The sequence below is a fragment of the Bos taurus genome, chromosome X (genome assembly GCF_002263795.3).
Source record: "Bos taurus isolate L1 Dominette 01449 registration number 42190680 breed Hereford chromosome X, ARS-UCD2.0, whole genome shotgun sequence".
In the NCBI taxonomy this organism is placed as follows: domain Eukaryota; kingdom Metazoa; phylum Chordata; class Mammalia; order Artiodactyla; family Bovidae; genus Bos; species Bos taurus.
In genome coordinates, this window is record NC_037357.1 from 65,179,590 (window position 1) to 65,199,263 (window position 19,674).

The 19,674-nt window shown below is 34.7% G+C and overlaps 1 protein-coding gene across 1 annotated transcript in view; it reads right to left on the reverse strand.

Moving 5' to 3' along the window:
* Positions 1-2,445: 2,445 nt before the first annotated feature.
* DACH2 (dachshund family transcription factor 2) overlaps positions 2,446-19,674 on the reverse strand; it is a 311,949-nt gene continuing 294,720 nt past the window's right edge. Inside the window, exons 10-14 of the mRNA XM_059883831.1 lie at positions 14,101-14,276; positions 13,858-14,005; positions 6,219-6,365; positions 3,466-3,531; positions 2,446-2,561 (exon numbers count right to left, since the gene is read on the reverse strand). Of these exons, the coding sequence (XP_059739814.1) occupies positions 2,446-2,561; positions 3,466-3,531; positions 6,219-6,365; positions 13,858-14,005; positions 14,101-14,276 (653 nt within the window). The remainder of the gene's footprint in view (positions 2,562-3,465; positions 3,532-6,218; positions 6,366-13,857; positions 14,006-14,100; positions 14,277-19,674) is intronic.

Here is a 19,674-nt window from a genome sequence, read left to right on the forward strand (position 1 = left end):
AACTTGTCTGTCAAACAACACTCAAAGCATAAAAGACATAAAATAACTAAGCTGAAGAGATCTAGAATACATATAAGTATAGCAGTACATGGGCAGTTTGTGGAAATTATCATAAAACTGTACAGGACTTTATTACTTAGAATGATAGCCAAGCAACATTCTTCCAAATCCTCTTTAAGTCCTCTCAAGGAAATGTTACAATGCAACTAATTGAATTTCAAAGAGAAATCACTAAGTGAATGACAGATTTGTATCCAACAGAGATACTGACAATAGGAAGAAAAAAGACTTCACTGATGCTGGAATTATTTGCTGCGATGGAGATGGGTTGTGAAAATAGCATTGTATTAGCATGCATGAATTGACCCTCACAGACAATTCTAGGGAATAATCATCCAAGTTAAAAAATTTCCTGTTAAAGAATGTGGAACAAGCTGCCACAAACCAGAAGGAGGGAAGTGAAAAAGATGAAAATAGCATCAAAATATGTCAAAAAAGAAAGATAACACAAAAGAACAAAATTATCAGGCAGAAAGGAAAAATAGTGGTTAAAATTGCATTTTATGTCCACCAACCATTATATATTGTCTCAAGTTCCTAGGTACATATAAAAGTAATTTCTCAATTCTGTACATCTTAAACAAAAAAGTAATATTATTGGGATGTTGGGAGAGGGTTGGATGATTTGGGACAATGGCATTGAAATATGTATAATATCATATGTGAAACGAGTCACCAGTTCACCAGTCCAGGTTCAATGCACGATACTGGATGCTTGAGACTGGTGCACTGGGACGACCCAGAGGGATGGTATGGGGAGGGAGGAGGGAGGAGGGTTCAGGATGGGGAACACATGTATACCTGTGGCAGATTCATTTTGATATATGGCAAAACCAATACAATATTGTAAAGTTAAGTAAAATAAAATTTAATAAAAACAGAATGAAAAAACAAAACAAAAAATATCATTTGAATTTATTGATTCAATGAACTATTTTTAAGATTAATTATGATAATATTTTCAGGCATCTATTCACCTAGTTAATAGAATAAATCAATTTCTGCTCATAAAGTAATTTCTTTTAGATATTAAATTGTGATTCTACTATCATATTAATATAAGGCATTTACTCTAGTTTTTCATAAATTGATGATAAGAACTTTATCATTTATCATACTTATATATTGTGCTAAGGAAGGTGAGAATATGAACTTTTTCATTTTTACCATATTTATTCAAGAATACTATTTAACATAACCCAAAAGGCAGATATTTAATAAAAGTTATTAACCATCATATTTTACCATATATATGGAAAATATTAACCACAAATGCTAGAAAATTTGACTTATAATTTGAAAAGTATATATAAGTTAATCTCCTTGCTTTAAAATTGTTCTATCTCAATCCTTTTAAAAGTAGACCAAATTTTCTCATATTTAGCTAGCAAAAACTAAGGAAGATTATTAAAATTATACTCACTGAATACAAATATTAAATGTGCCCTCTCCTAATCACAAGTTAATATCAAAAGCCATTCTTTGAAGACTTCACTAAAATAAAAGACTGAGCCAAATAGTGAATGTAACTTTTCCTTATATCATCTAATTGGCCTTCTATGAATAAGTTATCTGTTTGTTGCACTGAAATGCAACTTTAGGACAGTTCAAAATTTATATTTATTTCAGAGTCAGGAAAGATGCTATTACTGGGGACTAATGGAATTTGTATATAATACAGATAGATATAGATAAAGATTCATGGGCTTCCCTGGTGGCTCAGACAGTAAAGAATCCGCCTGCATTGTGGGAGACCTGGGTTGGATCCCTGGGTTGAGAAGATCCCCTGGAAAAGGAAATGGCAACCCACTGCAGTATTCTTGACTGGAAAATCCCATGGACAGAGGAAACACACACACACAGATATATATATATATATATATATATATATATATATATATATATATATATATATATATATATATGTATATATAATAGCTATGAATGGTGAGTATAAGATTAAAGGATAATAAAGATACAACCTGCTGATAGTTTACCTTCTACAGTTCCAAAGATGACCTTATATCTCACTTAAAGAAGGGCCCAATCAAGCTCAATGCTCCTTAAAGATTCAGTCTATATTTGTGTTTTACAGATTCACTAGGGACCATATGCTTCAGACTTGCTCAATCCTACCTTGGACCTGTGGTGGCAACCTTAAATAGTGGTAGCCCACAAATAGTGGGGATTTATTTATCAATTTCACAGTGGTAAATTGATTGGATAAACACCGAGTCTCATTCAAATTGGCTTTGCTCACACAGACACAGCCTTTAAGTTGAGAGAAGAAAGTAGGTAAGCTAAAGAGGCACAAGACAAAGCAAAAGCTTTATGAGCTACACATGCATGTTTCCACACCTAGTAAAGTTAATACATTAGTTAAGTCTATCCAGCTGCAGCAGAATCAGGCATTCCCAGAAGATCCATGATCTTTGACACTCCTAGATTTGCAAAGATGATGTGCAAAACTTCACGAGTGAGGATTTCTAAATTTTCTGAAACTGCCACATAAAATGGTGATCCACAGACAAACCCACATGGATCTTTTGGTCATATCTGGTTCTGTTGTCTTCATATTGATCCAGTCATTACACTATGGAAAGGCACTGATTAGTTAAACCTCCAAAAGGTAACATTTCTATGGTTGTTTCCTTTTTGAAAGTTAGGTAATTTTTTTTCTTTTTTTATTAGAGTGAGACATGAATATGAAAATAAATGTAATCTGCATACAGAGGGCTAGAAAACTGTATTAGAAAGACACAGAGAAACTCCAGTGGTCAAATTTCAATTTTTAATTTTAGTTGTGTTTGCACTCCAATGAGACTATATTGATTTGTTTTGCCTATTTTCTTACTACTAAATACTTTTAAATATTTTAAAGGATCTAAGCAATTATGGGAATCCTACAAATTATGAATCACAAGTCCTGCTTTTATTTTCATAGTCAGTTTCTAAAATATGTAAATTTGGCACCAGAACTTAAATATTGATAAAAATGTTGCCTAGAATACTTTGCAAATATTGATAGGTTATGATTATTGTACCACTGTCTTTTAAAAACAGTAAAGTAGCAAGATTTAAAAACTGTATTATTGTACACTTATAAAAAGGTAAATTATATTCACATTTTGTATTTTTAGAATATGCCTAACTTCTAAATGTACATTCTTTTAACAAGTAAACATACAAGAAATTTCCTCACATTGTGTATGTAAAATTCTTAGTCCCTAAATACATAGTCTCAATAAACATTACAGACTTTTACCCTATCATGAAGTAAGAAAAGTTTAACTTATTTATTTACGTTACTTATATGAAAAGTATCAACAAAGGAGCTCATCCTCATCCAATCCTCTGGGATCACATATTAAGCAGTTGTAGAAAGAAGTACACTATTTACTGTACCTTGCATAGCAGTACTATCATGTAGAGTTCCAGTGTTTTCTATTTCAATATCTGGAATCACAGTATCTGAAAGAAGTGACACTCAAGATTAAGGCATATTCAATTTTTCCTGACTCCATTTGAGTAAAAACTCTCAGCTGGTCAGGGTCTTGGTCCTATAGTAAACACGAGACTTTGAGTGGCGTTTTGATTTTTTTTTATGTCAATATATATATATATATATTATTTTATTTTATTTTTAAACTTTACATAATTGTATTAGTTTTGCCAAATATCAAAATGAATCCACCACAGGTATACATGTGCTCCCCATCCTGAACCCTCCTCCCTCCCCATACCATCCCTCTGGGTCATCCCAGTGCGCTAGCCCCAAGCATCCAGTATCGTGCATTGAATGTCAATATATTTTTAATGGTAGTGTTTAGAGAACCACTGACTGAAACTTCCCAGCCTGGCCATGCACTATAGTAAACACAGGCATGAGTTATCTTACAAAAGGTGGTCCTGGTAAGGAATGCAGAACTAACAAGCTACTAACAACTGGAAGAATTCTGGAAAGGTCAAAAGGAGAGAGGAAACACCAGTCCATATGTCCTACCAACCTCCTAGAATCCTTCTCACTGGAATCTATCTTTGCTGAGTGATGTGCATGCCACTAGAAAGGACCCTGAGTCAAGAGTGATTGGCCAGAGACAACTTGGAAACTAATCTAACTATCATAAAATCCAAGACTGTGAGCCACATGGCAAAGCAGTTCTCCTGGGTTCCCTTACCCTCCTGCTGTCCACCTAGGGGGGCCCCTTCCCAATAAAGTAACTTGTGCCTCCTTGGACAATCCATTGCCAAGTGTTAGGCAAGAGCTCACTCTTGTGCCCTAGAAAGGGTCCCCTTTCCTATAACAGTAAGAAGGAGGATTATAAACCTTAGTTAAATTCTACAATTGGGCATATATTTCCAGGTATATAGTAAATACTTCTTTATTCATTTTACTCTCTAGAGATAAACCTCAGGAAAATAATATATCCATATAAACCCCCTCAGACTATCAGGTAACATGCTCTATGAAATAAAGAAAAAGTTAATATAATTACCCCATTCTTATGTATATTTTCCATTTGTGAAATGTGATAGATGATGATTATCTCTATGGTAAATGTACATGAACACTAAAACACAGACTATGATTTCTGGTCTTTATTTAGTACTGGCTCTTGGGACCAAGAGATACATGAATTGTTTAAAACAAAAACAAAAAAAATAAAAACTTGAGGAGAAGAAACAAGGAGATGGGTTTCTTATTTTCAATTTTCAATATGATTACCTAAAAGTTATTCATATTCATGAAACACAGTTTAATATGTTCATTTCTATATATAAATTGCTCAGACCCCCTTGGGTAATATAATAATAGAAGCCTATGTATCATCCAATGTCATCAAGGATTAATGTGAGAAAGAAATTATTTGAATACAAGTTACCCACATGCTGTAAAAACAGCCTCTTTTCCTTTATAACAGAGAACACTGGAGCTACAGTGGAATTCACATATGGGTGGATTTCAAATATATAAAAAAACTCAAGGGTCCTCATAATTACATCTTCAGAGCCTCAAATAATGAGTGTACTGAACATTTGCTCCATTTCTGATTCCCATTGTCTAAGATGTTCCACAGTATGAAATATCGATGTATTATTATTTATCCTCTCTCTTTTGTGTCTCAATGAGGCATAGCTGTCATGAGCTAATAATCTAGTTCTGTATTCCTATTGACTGTGATGACAATGATTTAAGATAGTCACAGCAAAAAGGGAATTGAATTTTTAGGAGGTAAAAATATGATTGAACATTTGTATGGAATTGTCTATTTGTTCTTAGTATATGGCACTTGAAGAAACACTATTTCAGTTCATGCTTGTGTCATATCATGTACGGAATGTGTGTACATGCATGTATGAAATTCTTAGGCTCATCCTTTTTATATACACATATCAGTTAAATATACCAGCTGTTAATATGCTATGAAAGAAGAACTTGAGTAGCCTGAGATAAAATTATGTTGTAGACTTTCATCATTTAAAATAGAATCAGAAAAATTTGGAATTAAGAGATTTCATGAGAAGCACCTCTTCTCACAGGAGCTCCAGTAATTTATTTAGAACATTCTTTTTCAACCAGGCACTCTTGAAGCCCTCATCACTGATACAATCTGCACTAAAGGAACCACCTTTCTAAAAGCTCATTAAAATAAATGAAACATTAAAACAAAGAGCACATTTTATCATGAATGGAGATAAAATGCATTTTAAGTGTAGGGAAGTTATCAATATTACTTCTGCAAAAACCAGGAGGATTCCCTGTTACTCCTAAACTATTATATTTATATCTCCCAGGATAGGGATTATTTTGACAGATTAAATTAATGACCTAAAACACTTGGCTTCAAATTGATGTATTAATTGTGTGCTTAGTCACTCATTCATGCCCAGTTCTTTGCGACCTCATGGACTGTAGCGCTCCAGGATCCCCTTTCCATGGAGATTCTCCAGGCAAGAATACTAGAGTGGATTTTCATGCCCTCCTTCATGGGATCTTCCGAACCCAGTGATCGAACCCAGTTCTCTTTACCATTTGAGCCACTTGGGAAGCCCTGATGTATTAATTGTTCCTGGACAAAATCTCTCCCATTCCATCTCCCTCCCTAACCCCCTCCCCTTTGTGTACCCTAATTGTGAAGTTCCAATTCACACATTACCTTTCAACATCCTTAGTCCACTGTCACTAGTAGTGGCTTGCTTAAATGCTTGCTCCACTTGCTCCCTGCACTTTGATTCAAATTCCAAGGCTTCTTGTAGTTTTTTCTTTGCTTTTTTCTCCTTCTTTAGGCGCTTTTGCATGGTAGCTAAAATATGGAAAGGGAAGTAGTTTTCAAAGGCTTGGTCATTGAAATCAAGTTGCCAGTTTTGATGAATTATAAAAAATATATACAGAGATTCAGGTAGATATATAAATGTATGATTAGCTTCTGTTGATTCCAGTTATCATTAGACTCAACCAAAGAATATTCAGTCATATAACTGATTTGTTATTGCTTTCACATCTCCAGTAAGTAAGCTCTATAATACACATGCATTTGTACAATGTTGGTGGTAGTACTGGAAAACTGTTTTCTACCTTGACTACATGGATTTAGTGATAACATGAAATATTTTATAAACTTGTTAAGAAAAGTATTCTTATTATTCATCAGGTTATTCCTATACATACTTAAAAATACAAAAAAAATCCTGAAAGTATTTATTGAATTTCAAAACATGGTATGTTTTTTAAAACTTACAATGTCCAGGGTCTATTTCTCTGAGATGTTACTACTTTTAAGGGAAAATATCTATCTCTTTAAGTATATGCACATATCATGGGACTCTGCATCTCTCCATATATTTATATTTGAACCTATCTACACATTTTAAAGAGAATAATATTCAGCAATCATTTTATTAAGCAATCTATAAAAGCACAATAGCATTTTTCATAAACAGTAAAGGAAATGAAGAGTTACAAACAATTATAACTCAACTCTCAAGGCTTTTTATCCTAACAAGAAACTTTAACTGCCTTAATGTATAATTGTTACTATACTCTGAAACCTTGAAATCTGTGATAATTTCTCAAATAGAATTAGTGAACTTTAGTAATAATATTGGTACACAGCAGGGCTTTAACAGGGTTCTAAGCAAACCGACCTTCATATTCTTCCAAAATCAGTTTGTAAAAATTAAGATATTAATATCATGGCAATAAAAAATTATTCAAGGAACATTAAGCAAAATTATAAATTATATGATATTTTAAAAGTTAAAATATTCATATACATTTAAAATATTTCAGTCACAGTAAACTGAATATGATGCTAATTTGAATTTCAATTGCTTTATCTCACATTTCAATGTCTTTCCATATAAATGACCTTTACAACTTGAAAAGAGTCAGTTACTCATCTAAATGTGTGCATATTTCAGAGGACTAAGGTAATAACAAGATGAAAATCTTGAAATAAAAACACTGAGAATGTATAATTCTTGTTCCATTTTTGATAAAAGGCTGATAAATAAGGTTAAACATAAAAATATTTTACTATTATAATTGTACAATATTACATCTACTATGTCTAGGAATTTTTAAAAGAAAATAGATGTGTTATCAATTACAAAGATTGACCTGAAGAGTCTATAAGGAGTAAACAGAAATCAGTATGGGTAGATCCCTAAAAGTTAGATGCCAATTTTAATGTATGTAGTTTTTCATAAATCAATTTGTGAATGTTAGTATATTAAACATATAATTATTTCATTTTTGTTGTTGTTTAATCACTGTCATGTCTGATTCTTTTGAGACCCCATGGACTGCAACCTGACAGTCTCCTCTGTCCATGGGATTTTCTAGACAAGAATACTGGAGTGGGTTGTTATTTCCTTCTCCAGGGTATCTGCCTGACCCAGGGATCAAACCCATGTCTCCTGCATTGCAGGTGGATTCTTTATCACTGAGCCATCAGGGAAGCCAATAATTATTTGTTACTTTAGTATAAATAATTTCCCTACCAAAAAAATGTGCTTTTATGACTCTTAATCATAATAATTCACAATTGCCCTCTGCTCTTTCATAGTAGCAGATTAGTTACCTTGCTTGTTTAACTTATAAGCAGAGTACATCATGTGAAATACCAGCTGGATGAACCACAAGCTGGGATGAAGATTGCCAGGAGAAATTTCAACTGCTTCAGATATGCAGATAACCCCACCCTAATGTCCAAAAGTGAAGAGGAACTAAGGAGCCTCTTGATGATGATGAAAGAGGAGAGTGAAAGCTGACTTGAAACTCAACATTCAAAAAACTATGATCATGGAATCTGATCTCACCACTTCATGGCAAATAGAAGGGGAAAAGTGGAAGCAGTGACAGGTTTTCTTTTTATGGGGCTGTAAAATCACTTCTGGAGAAGGCAATAGCACCCCACTCCAGCACTCTTGCCTGGAAAATCCCATGGATGGAGGAGCCTGGTGGGTTGCAGTCCATGGGGTTGTGAAGAGTCGGACACGACTGAGCGACTTCACTTTCACTTTTCACTTTCATGCATTGGAGAAGGAAATGGCAGCCACTCCAGTGTTCTTGCCTGGAGAATCCCAGGGATGGGGGAGCCTGGTGGACTGCCGTCTATGGGGTCGCACAGAGTCGAACATGACTGAAGCGACTTAGCAGCAGAAACAGCAGCAAAATCACTGCAGAGGATGACTGCAGTCATGAAATTAAGAGACACTTTTTTTTTGGATGGAAGCTGTGACAAACCTAGACAGTATATTAAAAAGCAGAGACATCAGTTTGCCAATAAATTTCCGTATAGTCAAAGCTATGGTTTTTCCAGTAGTCATATACGGATGAGTGTGTTGGACCACAAAAAAGGCTAAGTGCAGAAGAATTGATGCTTTCAAATTGTGCTGCTGGAGAAGACTCTTGAGAGTCTCTTGGACTAAAAGGAGAGCAAACCAGTCAATCCTAAAGGAAAACAACACTGAACATTCATTGGAAGGACTGATGCTGGAGATGAAGCTCCCATAATTTGGCCACCTGGTATGAAGTGCCAACACATTGGAAATGACCCTGATGGTGGGAAAGATTGAAGGCACAAGGAGAAGAGAGAGGCACAGGATGAAATGAATACATAGCATCACCAACTTAGTGTACATGAATTTGAGCAAACTGTGGGAGATAGAGGAGGACAAGGAAGCCTGCTATGCTGCAGTCCACGGAGTTACAAAGAGTCAGACACGACTTACTGAATGAACAGCAATCATAATAATACATATCGCATACCAAATATCAAAAATGTACTAATTTCTCCAAACCTTAGAAAGATAATTTAGCCTTTGTTTTCTAGTATTTAATGACTTCAGCAAGATAAGATAATGTTTAATTCTTCTGAAATGCAAAGGTTAAATTTCCATTTTGAACTAAGCTTATAATTTCTAGGCCTTAAGGAAAATATCTATAAAATTTCAACTTCTTGATACAAATTTATGAATATGTTATTTTGGAATAATATAAAGTTAGTGGATTTTACTTAAATGGAGTAATCCTTCCTTGTTTAGGGAAGTATTATGTGGGTTGTAAATTTTCTCTCCCTTTTTTGCCTCTCCTTCATACTCTTTAACTCTTACTTAACGTTTGCTTTGTGATCATTCTAGAGAAGATTAAGCAAAGAAAGGAAAGAAGCTAAAAACACAGTAACCACTTGCTGCTGTATAGTAATTTATGGGAAATATAGGAAGAGGTGGAAATTATTGGTTAAAGTAAAATTTTGAATTTTCTTTGATTTTGATACAAGCTAGTCTCATTATCCATGTCTGCAGATTATCAAATGTCTACCCATTGTTGAAAAGGTATTTCTATTTCTGAACAGTATTTCTTCATTCTTTCCCTTTGTGTCTATATGCTACCCTATTTCAGTCCTCTTCACCACTGTCTAGATGACAGCAATCTCCTTTTATATAGCTTCCTTGTTTCTAACCTCACTCTAAGGCCCCTTCTAATCTATTCCCAACACTGGAGTGTTTTATCTAATTAAAATCAGACCAGATCATTCCCCTGTTTATCTTTTAATACTTCCCATAATCTACAGGTCAAAATCCAAGGTAATATTTTCCATAATTAAAAATCTCCTTCATAATTCAGCTTCAACTTTCTGCATCGTCTCTCAACATTTACTTTATAAAAGTCAGAGCCACAGTAATAAAAAACTGTATATAGTTCCCCATGTTTGAGGCTTCTTGCCTCTATGCTTGGGCTTCCCTGGTGGCTCAGTTGGTAAATAACTCATCTGCAATGTGGGAGACTTGGATTCAATCCCTGGGCTGGGAAAATCTTCTGGGGAAGGGAACGGCTACCCACTCCAGTATTCTGGCCTGGAGAAGTCTATGGACTGTGTAGTCAGGCTCATTGGTGCAGAATGAACAAACTGCTCAGGTACTTTCATGCCCTTTCTTTCTTGGCTTACTGATTCTTCAAGACTCAGATTCAAGTGGCAGCATCAGAAAACCTTCCTCAACCATTAAATCCCCAGAGCACCAATTTGAACTAACTATCCTCTCTCTATATAAACATATATAAATACATCATTGCTCTTGCCACTTTGTCTTAAAATTAACTGATTGGTTGTGCTAGTCCTTTGAAATGTAAATCTTTCAAGAACAGGAACTGAGTGTTATTTATCTTCTACCTTCAGAATCTAGTGTTGTTCTTGCCAAAGAGTAAACATTTCATACATAAGGATTTTTTTTTTACAATAGTGAAAGATGTTTATCAGTTTTCACAATCAATAGCTAGACAAAAATAAAAGATAATTAAAATTGCAAGCCATAATGGGAACATGATTAACAACAATATAAATAATTACATACAATCTTGGGGGTCAACAAGTGGAAGTGCATACATGCACATGTTTTCATCCACCCAGCCAGTCTATGTCTTCTGGTTGGTGCATTTATCCATTTACATTTAGGGTAATTATCTTAGGTAATTATATGAACCTATTACCATTTTCTTAATTGTTTTGGATTTATTTTTCTGTAGGTCTTTTCCTTCTCTGGTGTTTTCTGCCTAGAGAAATTCCTTTAGCATTTGTTGTAAAGCTGGTTTGGTGGTGCTGAATTCTCATAACTTTTGCTTATCTGGAAAGCTTTTGATTTCTTCATCAAATCTGAGTGAGAATCTTGCTGAGTAGGGTATTCTTGGTTGCAGTTTCTTCCCTTTTATCACTTTAAGTATGTTCTGCCATTCCCTTCTGACTTGTAGAATTTCTGTTGTTAAATCAGCTGATAGCCTGAAGGGAGTTTCCTTGTATGCTATTTGTCATTTTTCACTTATTGCTTTTAATATTTTAACCTTGTCTTTAATTTTTGTCAGTTTGATTACTATGTGTCTTAATGTGTTCCTCCATGCTTTTATTTGGTTGATTATTTCCTTTCCCATGTGAGAGAATTTTTTCAGCTATTATATCTTCAAATATTTTCTCAGGTCCTTTCTCTCTTTCACTTCTCCTTCTGGGACCCCTATAACATGAGTGTTGGTGCATTTAATAGTATCCCAGAGGTCTCTTAGACTATCTTCATTTTCCATTCTTTTTCCTATATTCTGTTCTGCAGCAATGATTTCCACCATTCTCTCTTCCAGGTTATTTATCAGTTCTTCTGCTTCAGTTATTCTATTAATTCCTTCTGGTGTATTATTCATTTCTGTTTCTTTTTAGTTCTTCTAGATTTATGGTGAACATTTCTTGCATCTTCTGCATTGTTTGCCTGAGATCTTGGCTCATCTTCACTATCATTACTCTAAATTCTTTTTTTCTGAAAGGTTGCCTATCTCCACTTCTTTTAGTTGTTTTTCTGTTTTTTTTTTTTTTTCTTGTCACTTCACCTGGGACATAATTTTCTGCTTTTTCATCATGATTACATTCTATAATATGTATGTTTGTTTGTTTGTTTAGCCACTGTGAAACTGTGCTTCTTTTTGCTTCTTCTGTCTGCCCTCTGATGGATGAGGCTAAGAGTCTTGTGCAAGCTTCCTGCTGGGAGAGGCTGATGATGGGAAAAACTAGGTCTTGCTCTGGTGGGCAAAGCCTTGCTCAGTAAAGCTTTAAACCAGTTACTTGCTGATGGGTGGAGTTGCATTCCCTCACTGTTCATTGTTTGGCCTGAGATGAGTCAGCCTTGGGGTCTATGAGTTCTATATCTAGGGTTAATGGTGAACTCCATAAGGGTTTTACAACAAGGGGGACTTTCCTGGTCTGATGCTGCCAGTGCCCCCACCTGTGTGGTGAGCCCCTGTGAACCCACGCCTTCACAGGAGACCCTTCAACACTAGCAGGTAGATTTTGTTCAATCTCTTGTGGGTTCTGACTATGTGGATGATAACAAACTAGAAAATTCTTAAAGAGATGGGAACACCAGACCATCTTACCTGTCTCCTGAGAAACCTGTATGCAGGCCAAGAAGCAAAATTTAGAACACTGCATGAAACAAATGACTGGTTCAGGATTGATAAAGGAATATGACAAGGCTGTTTACTGTCATCCTGTTTGCTTAACTTATATGCAGAGCACATCATGCAAAATGCTGGGCTAGATGAGCTACAAGCTGGAATCAAGATTGCTGGGAGAAACATCAAAAACCTCAAATATGCTGATGATATTATTCTAATGGCAGAAAGTGAAGAGGAGCTAAAGGACTTCCTGATGAGGGTGAAGGAGAAGAGTGAAAAACCTGGCTTAAAACTCAATATTAAAAAAAAAAAAATTAAGATCATGGCATCCAGTCCCATCATTTCATGGCAAATAGATGGTGAAAAAGTGGAAACAGTGACAATTTCCTCTTCTTGGGCTCTAAAATCACTGGTGATGGTGACTGCAGACATGAAATTAGAAGACGATTGCTTCTTGGTAGGAAAGCTATGAAAAAGCTAGACAGTGTGTCATTTTGCCAACAAAGATCTATATAGTCATGTCTATGGTCTTTCCAATAGTCATGTATGGATATGAGAGCTGGACAATAAAGAAGGCAGAATGCCAAAGAATTGATGTTTTCAAACTGTGGTGCTGTAGATGACTTTTGAGAGTCCTTTGTAAAGCAAGGAGATCAAACCAGTCAATCTTAAAGGAAATCAACCCTGAATACTCTTTGGAAGGACTGATGCTGAATCTCCAATAATTTGGCCACCCGAGGGAAAGAGTCGACTCATTGGAAAAGACCCTGATACTGGGAAAGTTTGAAGGCAGGAGGAGAAGAGGGTGGCAAAGGATGAGATGGTTGGATGGCATCACTGATTCAATGGACATGAACTTTGGCAAATTCCAGGAGATGGTAAGGGACAGGGAAGCCTGGTGCGCTGCATTTCATGGGGTTATAAAGAGTTGAACATGAGAGTGACTGAACAACAACCTGTGGGCTCACTGCTCCTTTCCTCTGGTTCTTGGTGTGTGTAAGATTTTGTTTGTGCTCCCCAAGACTAGAGTCTCTTTTTATGTCAGTCCTGTGGAAGTCCTATAATCAAATCCCTCTGGCCTGCAAAGCTTGATTCCCTATGGATTATCAGTCCCTTTGTAGACCCCCAGGCTGGTAATCCTGACATGGGGTTCAGAATCTTCACAACATTGGGAGAACTTCTTTGGTATTATTGTTCTCCAGTTTGTGGGTCATCTACCTGGTCAGTATGGGATTTGATTTTATCATGATTGTGCCCTTTTCAGCAGTTCCAGGCTATATCTGAGAATATTTCTATTACTACGGAAAATATTTCCAACACAATGTTAACTTTTTCAGTTACACTGAGTTTGTTAAACTTACTTCTGCTTTGAAGCTCAACTGCCAGTTGTCTTTCAAGGTTTTCTCTAATTTCTCTCTCTCTATAGAGCTCCATTTGCAGTTCCCTTTTTTCTTGTTGAATCTGCTTCTCTTGAATGCGAGCATTATCCAAAGCCACTTTCAGTAAACCCTGTCAAAGTACAGGAAATGACATACGGTTCATCTTATCTGTTTTAATTTCTCAAATGTGAAATAATTGATGTAGGTGCTAATGTCTTGTATTACATTTATTTTGTTTATAGAAATATTGTTGACCTGAATGTTGGTCAACAGAGTCTCCACAGAGGACAGACTATCAGCAAAAATGAATGGTCCAGGAAATCCAGGAGGCAGTGCCTGCCCAGGAGTCAGTTGGATCTTGTCCAAGGGTGACTTCATCATTGGAATTTGAACAGGTACCTCTTCTGCAAAAAACAAAACTAATATCAGAAGGTTCATAAACTAATAGCTCAAAATCTTCACTATGTTTCCTTCACCTCTAATAGCATCTATAAAGATTTTGTTTCTAAAGCTAACTGATGGAAAACTCATAATTGGAAGCCACACCTATTTTGCACCTGACTCTAACTTCTCAAAAATAAATGTTTCAGTAAAGAATCTGTGAAATGAAGCAACATTTACTGCTAACTGGCATAAAGTTTTTAAAAACAAATTTAAGATATCTTCATTACTATCTATAAGTTAAATAATCCAATCATTTCTTAGTAAAACATAAATTGCTTTATATGTTTCTCTTTAAATGTATATATATATATATCTATGTCTATATCCATCTACCTCCATGTTTTAACACATTTATTGGAATATAATTTACATATAATAAAATTCACCTTTTGAATGTATGCATCACTAATTTTTACATTGTACATCCATTACCAAAACTCTATTTCAGAATACCTCATTCACCCCCAAAATAATCCTTATGCCCATTTATATTAATCTCCTTTCCCACTTCAAGTCCCTAAAACTACTAATTTAATTTTTGTCTCTATAGGATTGCCTTTACTAGGTGTTTACATAAATAGAATCATACAGTAAATGGTCTTTTTGTCTGTCTTTTGCTTAGCATATATTTTTTGAGGTTTACCTATGTTGTGGCATGTATCAGTGGATTTTTTTTTCCTTTTTATTGCTGAAAAGTTTTCTATTTCATGGATATATTACTTTGTGTTTAATCATTCACTAGTTTAGGATCTGGACTGTTTTCCAGTGTTACCTCTTACTTTGAAGACTATTTCTTATGAAAAAAATAATAACCTATGGTGTAAAGCCACAAAATGTATATTTTCTCTCCTTTTATTTGTATATTAACTTCTACACACTCATGACTTTAATGAGATTCCTTTAAAGCTTGATATGAAGAGACAGAAATAGAATTTTTGTCTAATAAAATATTTCAGGTTTGGCACAGATACATCTAATTACAAAAGGAGTCTCCTGTTACTTTGAGAAGCTAACTAATTGACTATCTACTTGAATTCTGGTTGAAAATCTTTTGTGTGAGATGTGTGAACCAGATAGCAAAATTTTCTCTGCAATTAGGAATTGGAGATTTTTTGACATATGTAAAAGCAAACTTCTACAGAGGTAATCATGGAAAGTAATCAAAGTCTGATATTGTTAAATGGCTTCTATAGCAGTGTACAGTGAATTGAATCACAGCACCTCAAACAAAATTATTCTATTCACCACAGTTTCCTTATTTCAGTAACTCAGCACATGCAAAATTTGAAAATATGCATCTCTCTGGTCATAAAAAATTTCAGTGACCCTATATATATTGAGACTTATTAAAAAATATTTAAAAAACTAGACTTGAATCTAGACTAGAAATCTAGAATTTTCACATGGTTTGAAAACAAAACTCTACCTATTGGTTCTGGTCCTTGTAAGGATAGGAATATGGATTTGTCATAGACTTCATTTTTCAATTGCCCAAGCAGCCTATATACTTAGTGTCCAGAGTCTTGAATCCCATTGATTTCACAGTCATCATGGTTTGCTGTGTGGAAACCTGTGGCATACAATTGTGGGAACTTCTGTGGGATTACTTAATGGGATAGCATTATCTCTGAATAAAGTACTCTTATGTAGATCACCTATACAATTTCTAATTTTCTAAAGCCTATAGAGATAAAAATACAAACAATTATTTTAGAGAATAAAGTTTCACATTATTTGAATCCAAAATGTTACAGGGCATTTGAATATTGGTTTTAAAGAATTCAATAATATGGATAAAATAAACTGTGAATTTCCTTTTTGCACAGCAAACTATAAGGAACATCTCTATAGCACTGGTGCAAAGACAGAAATATAGATCAATGGAACAAAATAGAAAGCCCAGAGATAAATCCATGCACCTATGAACACCTTATCAAACACAAAGGAGGACAAAATGTACAATGGAGGAAAGACAAACTCTTTTAACAAGTGGTGCTGGGAAAATTGGTCAACCACTTGTAAAAGAGTGAAACTAGAATATTTTGTAACACCATACACAGAAATAAACTCAAAATGGATTAGATCTCTAAATGTAAGACCAGAAACTATAAAACTCTTAGAGGAAAACATAGGCAGAACACTCTCTGACATAAATCACAGCAAGATCCTCTGTGACCCATCTCTCAGAGTAATGGAAATAAAAACAAAAATAAACAAATGGGACCTAATTAAACTTAAAAGTTTTTGCACAATGAAGGAAACTATAAGCAAGGTGAAAAGGCAGTTTTCAGAATGGGAGAAAATAATAGTGAATAAAATAACTGACAGAACATTAATCTCAAAAATATACAAGCAGCTTAATACCAGAAAAATAAATGACCCAAACAAAAAGTAGGCCGAAGAACTAAACAGACATTTCTCCAAAGAAGACATAGAGAAAAGATGCCCATTGTCACTAATTATCAGAGAAATGCAAATCAAAACTACAGTGAGGCACTATCTCATGCCGGTCAGAATGGCTGCCATCAAAAAGGCTACAAAAAATAAATGCTGGAGAGGATGTGTAGAAAAAGGAAGCCTCTTACACTGTTGGTGGGAATGTAAGCCGGTACAGCCATTATGGAGAACAGCGTGGATATTCCTTAAAGAACTGGAAACAGAACTGCCAGCAATCCCACTGCTGGGCATACATACCAAGGAAACCAGAATTGAAAGAGACACATGTACCCCAATGTTCGTCGCAGCACTGTTTACAATAGCTAGGACATGGAAGCAACCTAGATGTCCATTGGCAGGCGAATGGATAAGGAAGTTGTACATATACACAATGGAATGTGACTCAGCTATAAAAAAGAATGCATTTGAGTCAGTTCTAATGAGGTGGATGAAACTGGAGCCTATTATACAGAGTGAAGTAAGTCAGAGAAACATCAATACAGTATATTAACACATATATATGGAATTTAGAAAGATGGTAATGATGACCCTATATGTGAGACAGCAAAAGAGACACAGATGTAAAGAACAGTCTTTTGGACTCTGTGGGAGAAGGCGAAGGTGGGATGATTTGAGAGAATGATATTGAAATGTGTATATTACCAGATGTGAAATACATGACCAGTCCAATTTCGATGTGTGAAACAGCACACTCAAAGCCATTGCACTGGGACAATCCAGAGGGATGGGGTGGGGACGGAAGTGAGACAGAGGTTCAGAATAGGGGGGACATATGTGGCTGATTCATGTCAATGTATGGCAAAAACCACCACAATATTTTAAAATAATTATCTTCCAATTAAAATAAATAAAATATTTTAAAAGGAACATATTCCCAGGAAATGGTTTTTAGTAAAACTAACAAATAATATCTTGAACCTAAATGCTTGATGCATGTGTTTTATAGAATTTGCTTATAAATTAACCCTAACCTCTTACAGAACTTTTCTTTCTTCCTTCCTTCTCTCCCTCCTTTCTTTCTTCCTTCTTTGTCAGTAGTAGCTTTAGAAGAGGCAAAGTATTCCAGAGAGAATGAACACAGATTCTGTGAACTATTTCAACTACAAGGTTTGAACATTGGAAATATCTCATTAAAAATCTAATTTATAAAAAATGTCTTATGTAGCAGCTGTAATGTCTCAAAAGGCTCATTTCTCAACAACTAATGAAGCAATATTATGCTTTATTTATCGAAGTCTTGATTTAGCTAGCATTTTGTCTTCTGCCTATGAATGAATTAAGATAGAATGACTTCACAATGATCTATCAATATTAACAGTAATTAGGGAGTTTCAACATATTTATATTGGTGTTTATAAATCTTCAAGATGAATTTATGTAGCCTCATAGAAGATTTATTTTTGCAAAATGAACCACTACAAAGTTAGAATGTTGACTTCCTGATGATTCATATATAACATAATGTTTCTCCTGAATAAATACTTTGTATCAAGGCAGAGTTCTTAAAAATATGGATTATTTGTCATGTCTTACTCTACACACACATGTAACCTCAGTGGTCAGAATCAGAGGGGTATTCTATTAACAAAAATCTGAAAAGGAAAGCAGTAAATTAAGTATGCATAAAACAAAATTAAAACTACATTAAAATTGCTAGAAATCTTCTATTTGGAGATTAATGAAATTCCATTAAATTGTCTGAAAGGAAAATTACTATTGACTAAGAAGACAGGTTGCATGGACTATGGTTTGTAATGTTGCTGTACAGTAGATTGAAGTTTCAAAACTGTATTACTCTTCTTTAAAGAGACAGACACAGCTGAATTAGGTGCTACTTGCTGCAATGAGGATCAAATGCAAAAGAATCATATTTCATCAGACCTAGTCAACACCAGGAAAATAAATAGAAATATAAGAGGTATGCAGGCAATGATTCATTTTGATAATCTGGCCCAAGAGAGACACACAGAGACAGCACACAGATCTAAGCTTCTACTAAAAGACAAATAGGACACAGAGGGTGGGAACTGAGATGACAGTAGAGCAGAGATCATATCGATTTTCAGCAGCCGTTTTCACATGGATGAGATAACCCTGGACTCTATTTGGCCCATTGTTCATATTCTATCTGTCCCACAAGAAATATATTTCCTAGTCCTAGAAAAGGGCAATAAAGAAGAAGGATTCTATTTATGACTTCTCATGATTAAGTTTCTGTGCAAACCAAACACGCTTTTCCTGACCAAGGTCATATTGCATTTTAAGGTCCATAATAGCCAAAAACTAGTTGAAGTGTATTATATTTCGGTGTATATAAGTGAAAACTGTCAAACCATTCATCATTTTTTTTTAATTTAAGTCACAGGCTACAAAAATGAATGATCTGAGTAGCACTTACATTTTCCTCAGAGTTTGAATAGATGTACTTTTATGTAGGATTTTATTAGGTAGGATTGGAAAATCCTTATTGGCAATGAAATTAAATGTGGCAAGTACTAGAAATATATACTGTTAGTGAAATAAGAGAATCTCTTTTTAATCCAGGGAGAAAGTGTTTTGATGGAGAAATTTTATTTAAAAGTCTAGTGTTCAAGATACATGTATTAAAATATTTAGCAAAACATATGATGCAATGGAATAAACAAAAAGATAAAGATAGAACTGCTATCTAGTTGAGGATATGAGCAATGCCTGAATTTATTGAAGCAAATTGGAGACTACTTTTATTGAACATGTTGGTTAAACCTGCCATACTTTGTAATAGCACTTGTAAATCCATTTAGAGAACAAGCTGTTAATTTTAATATCTTACTTTTAGGGCCCAGATGAATAAATATAAAAGTTGACAAGAAGTTTATTTATAGAAAAACATATAAACATATGGTAAGTACTCAGGAT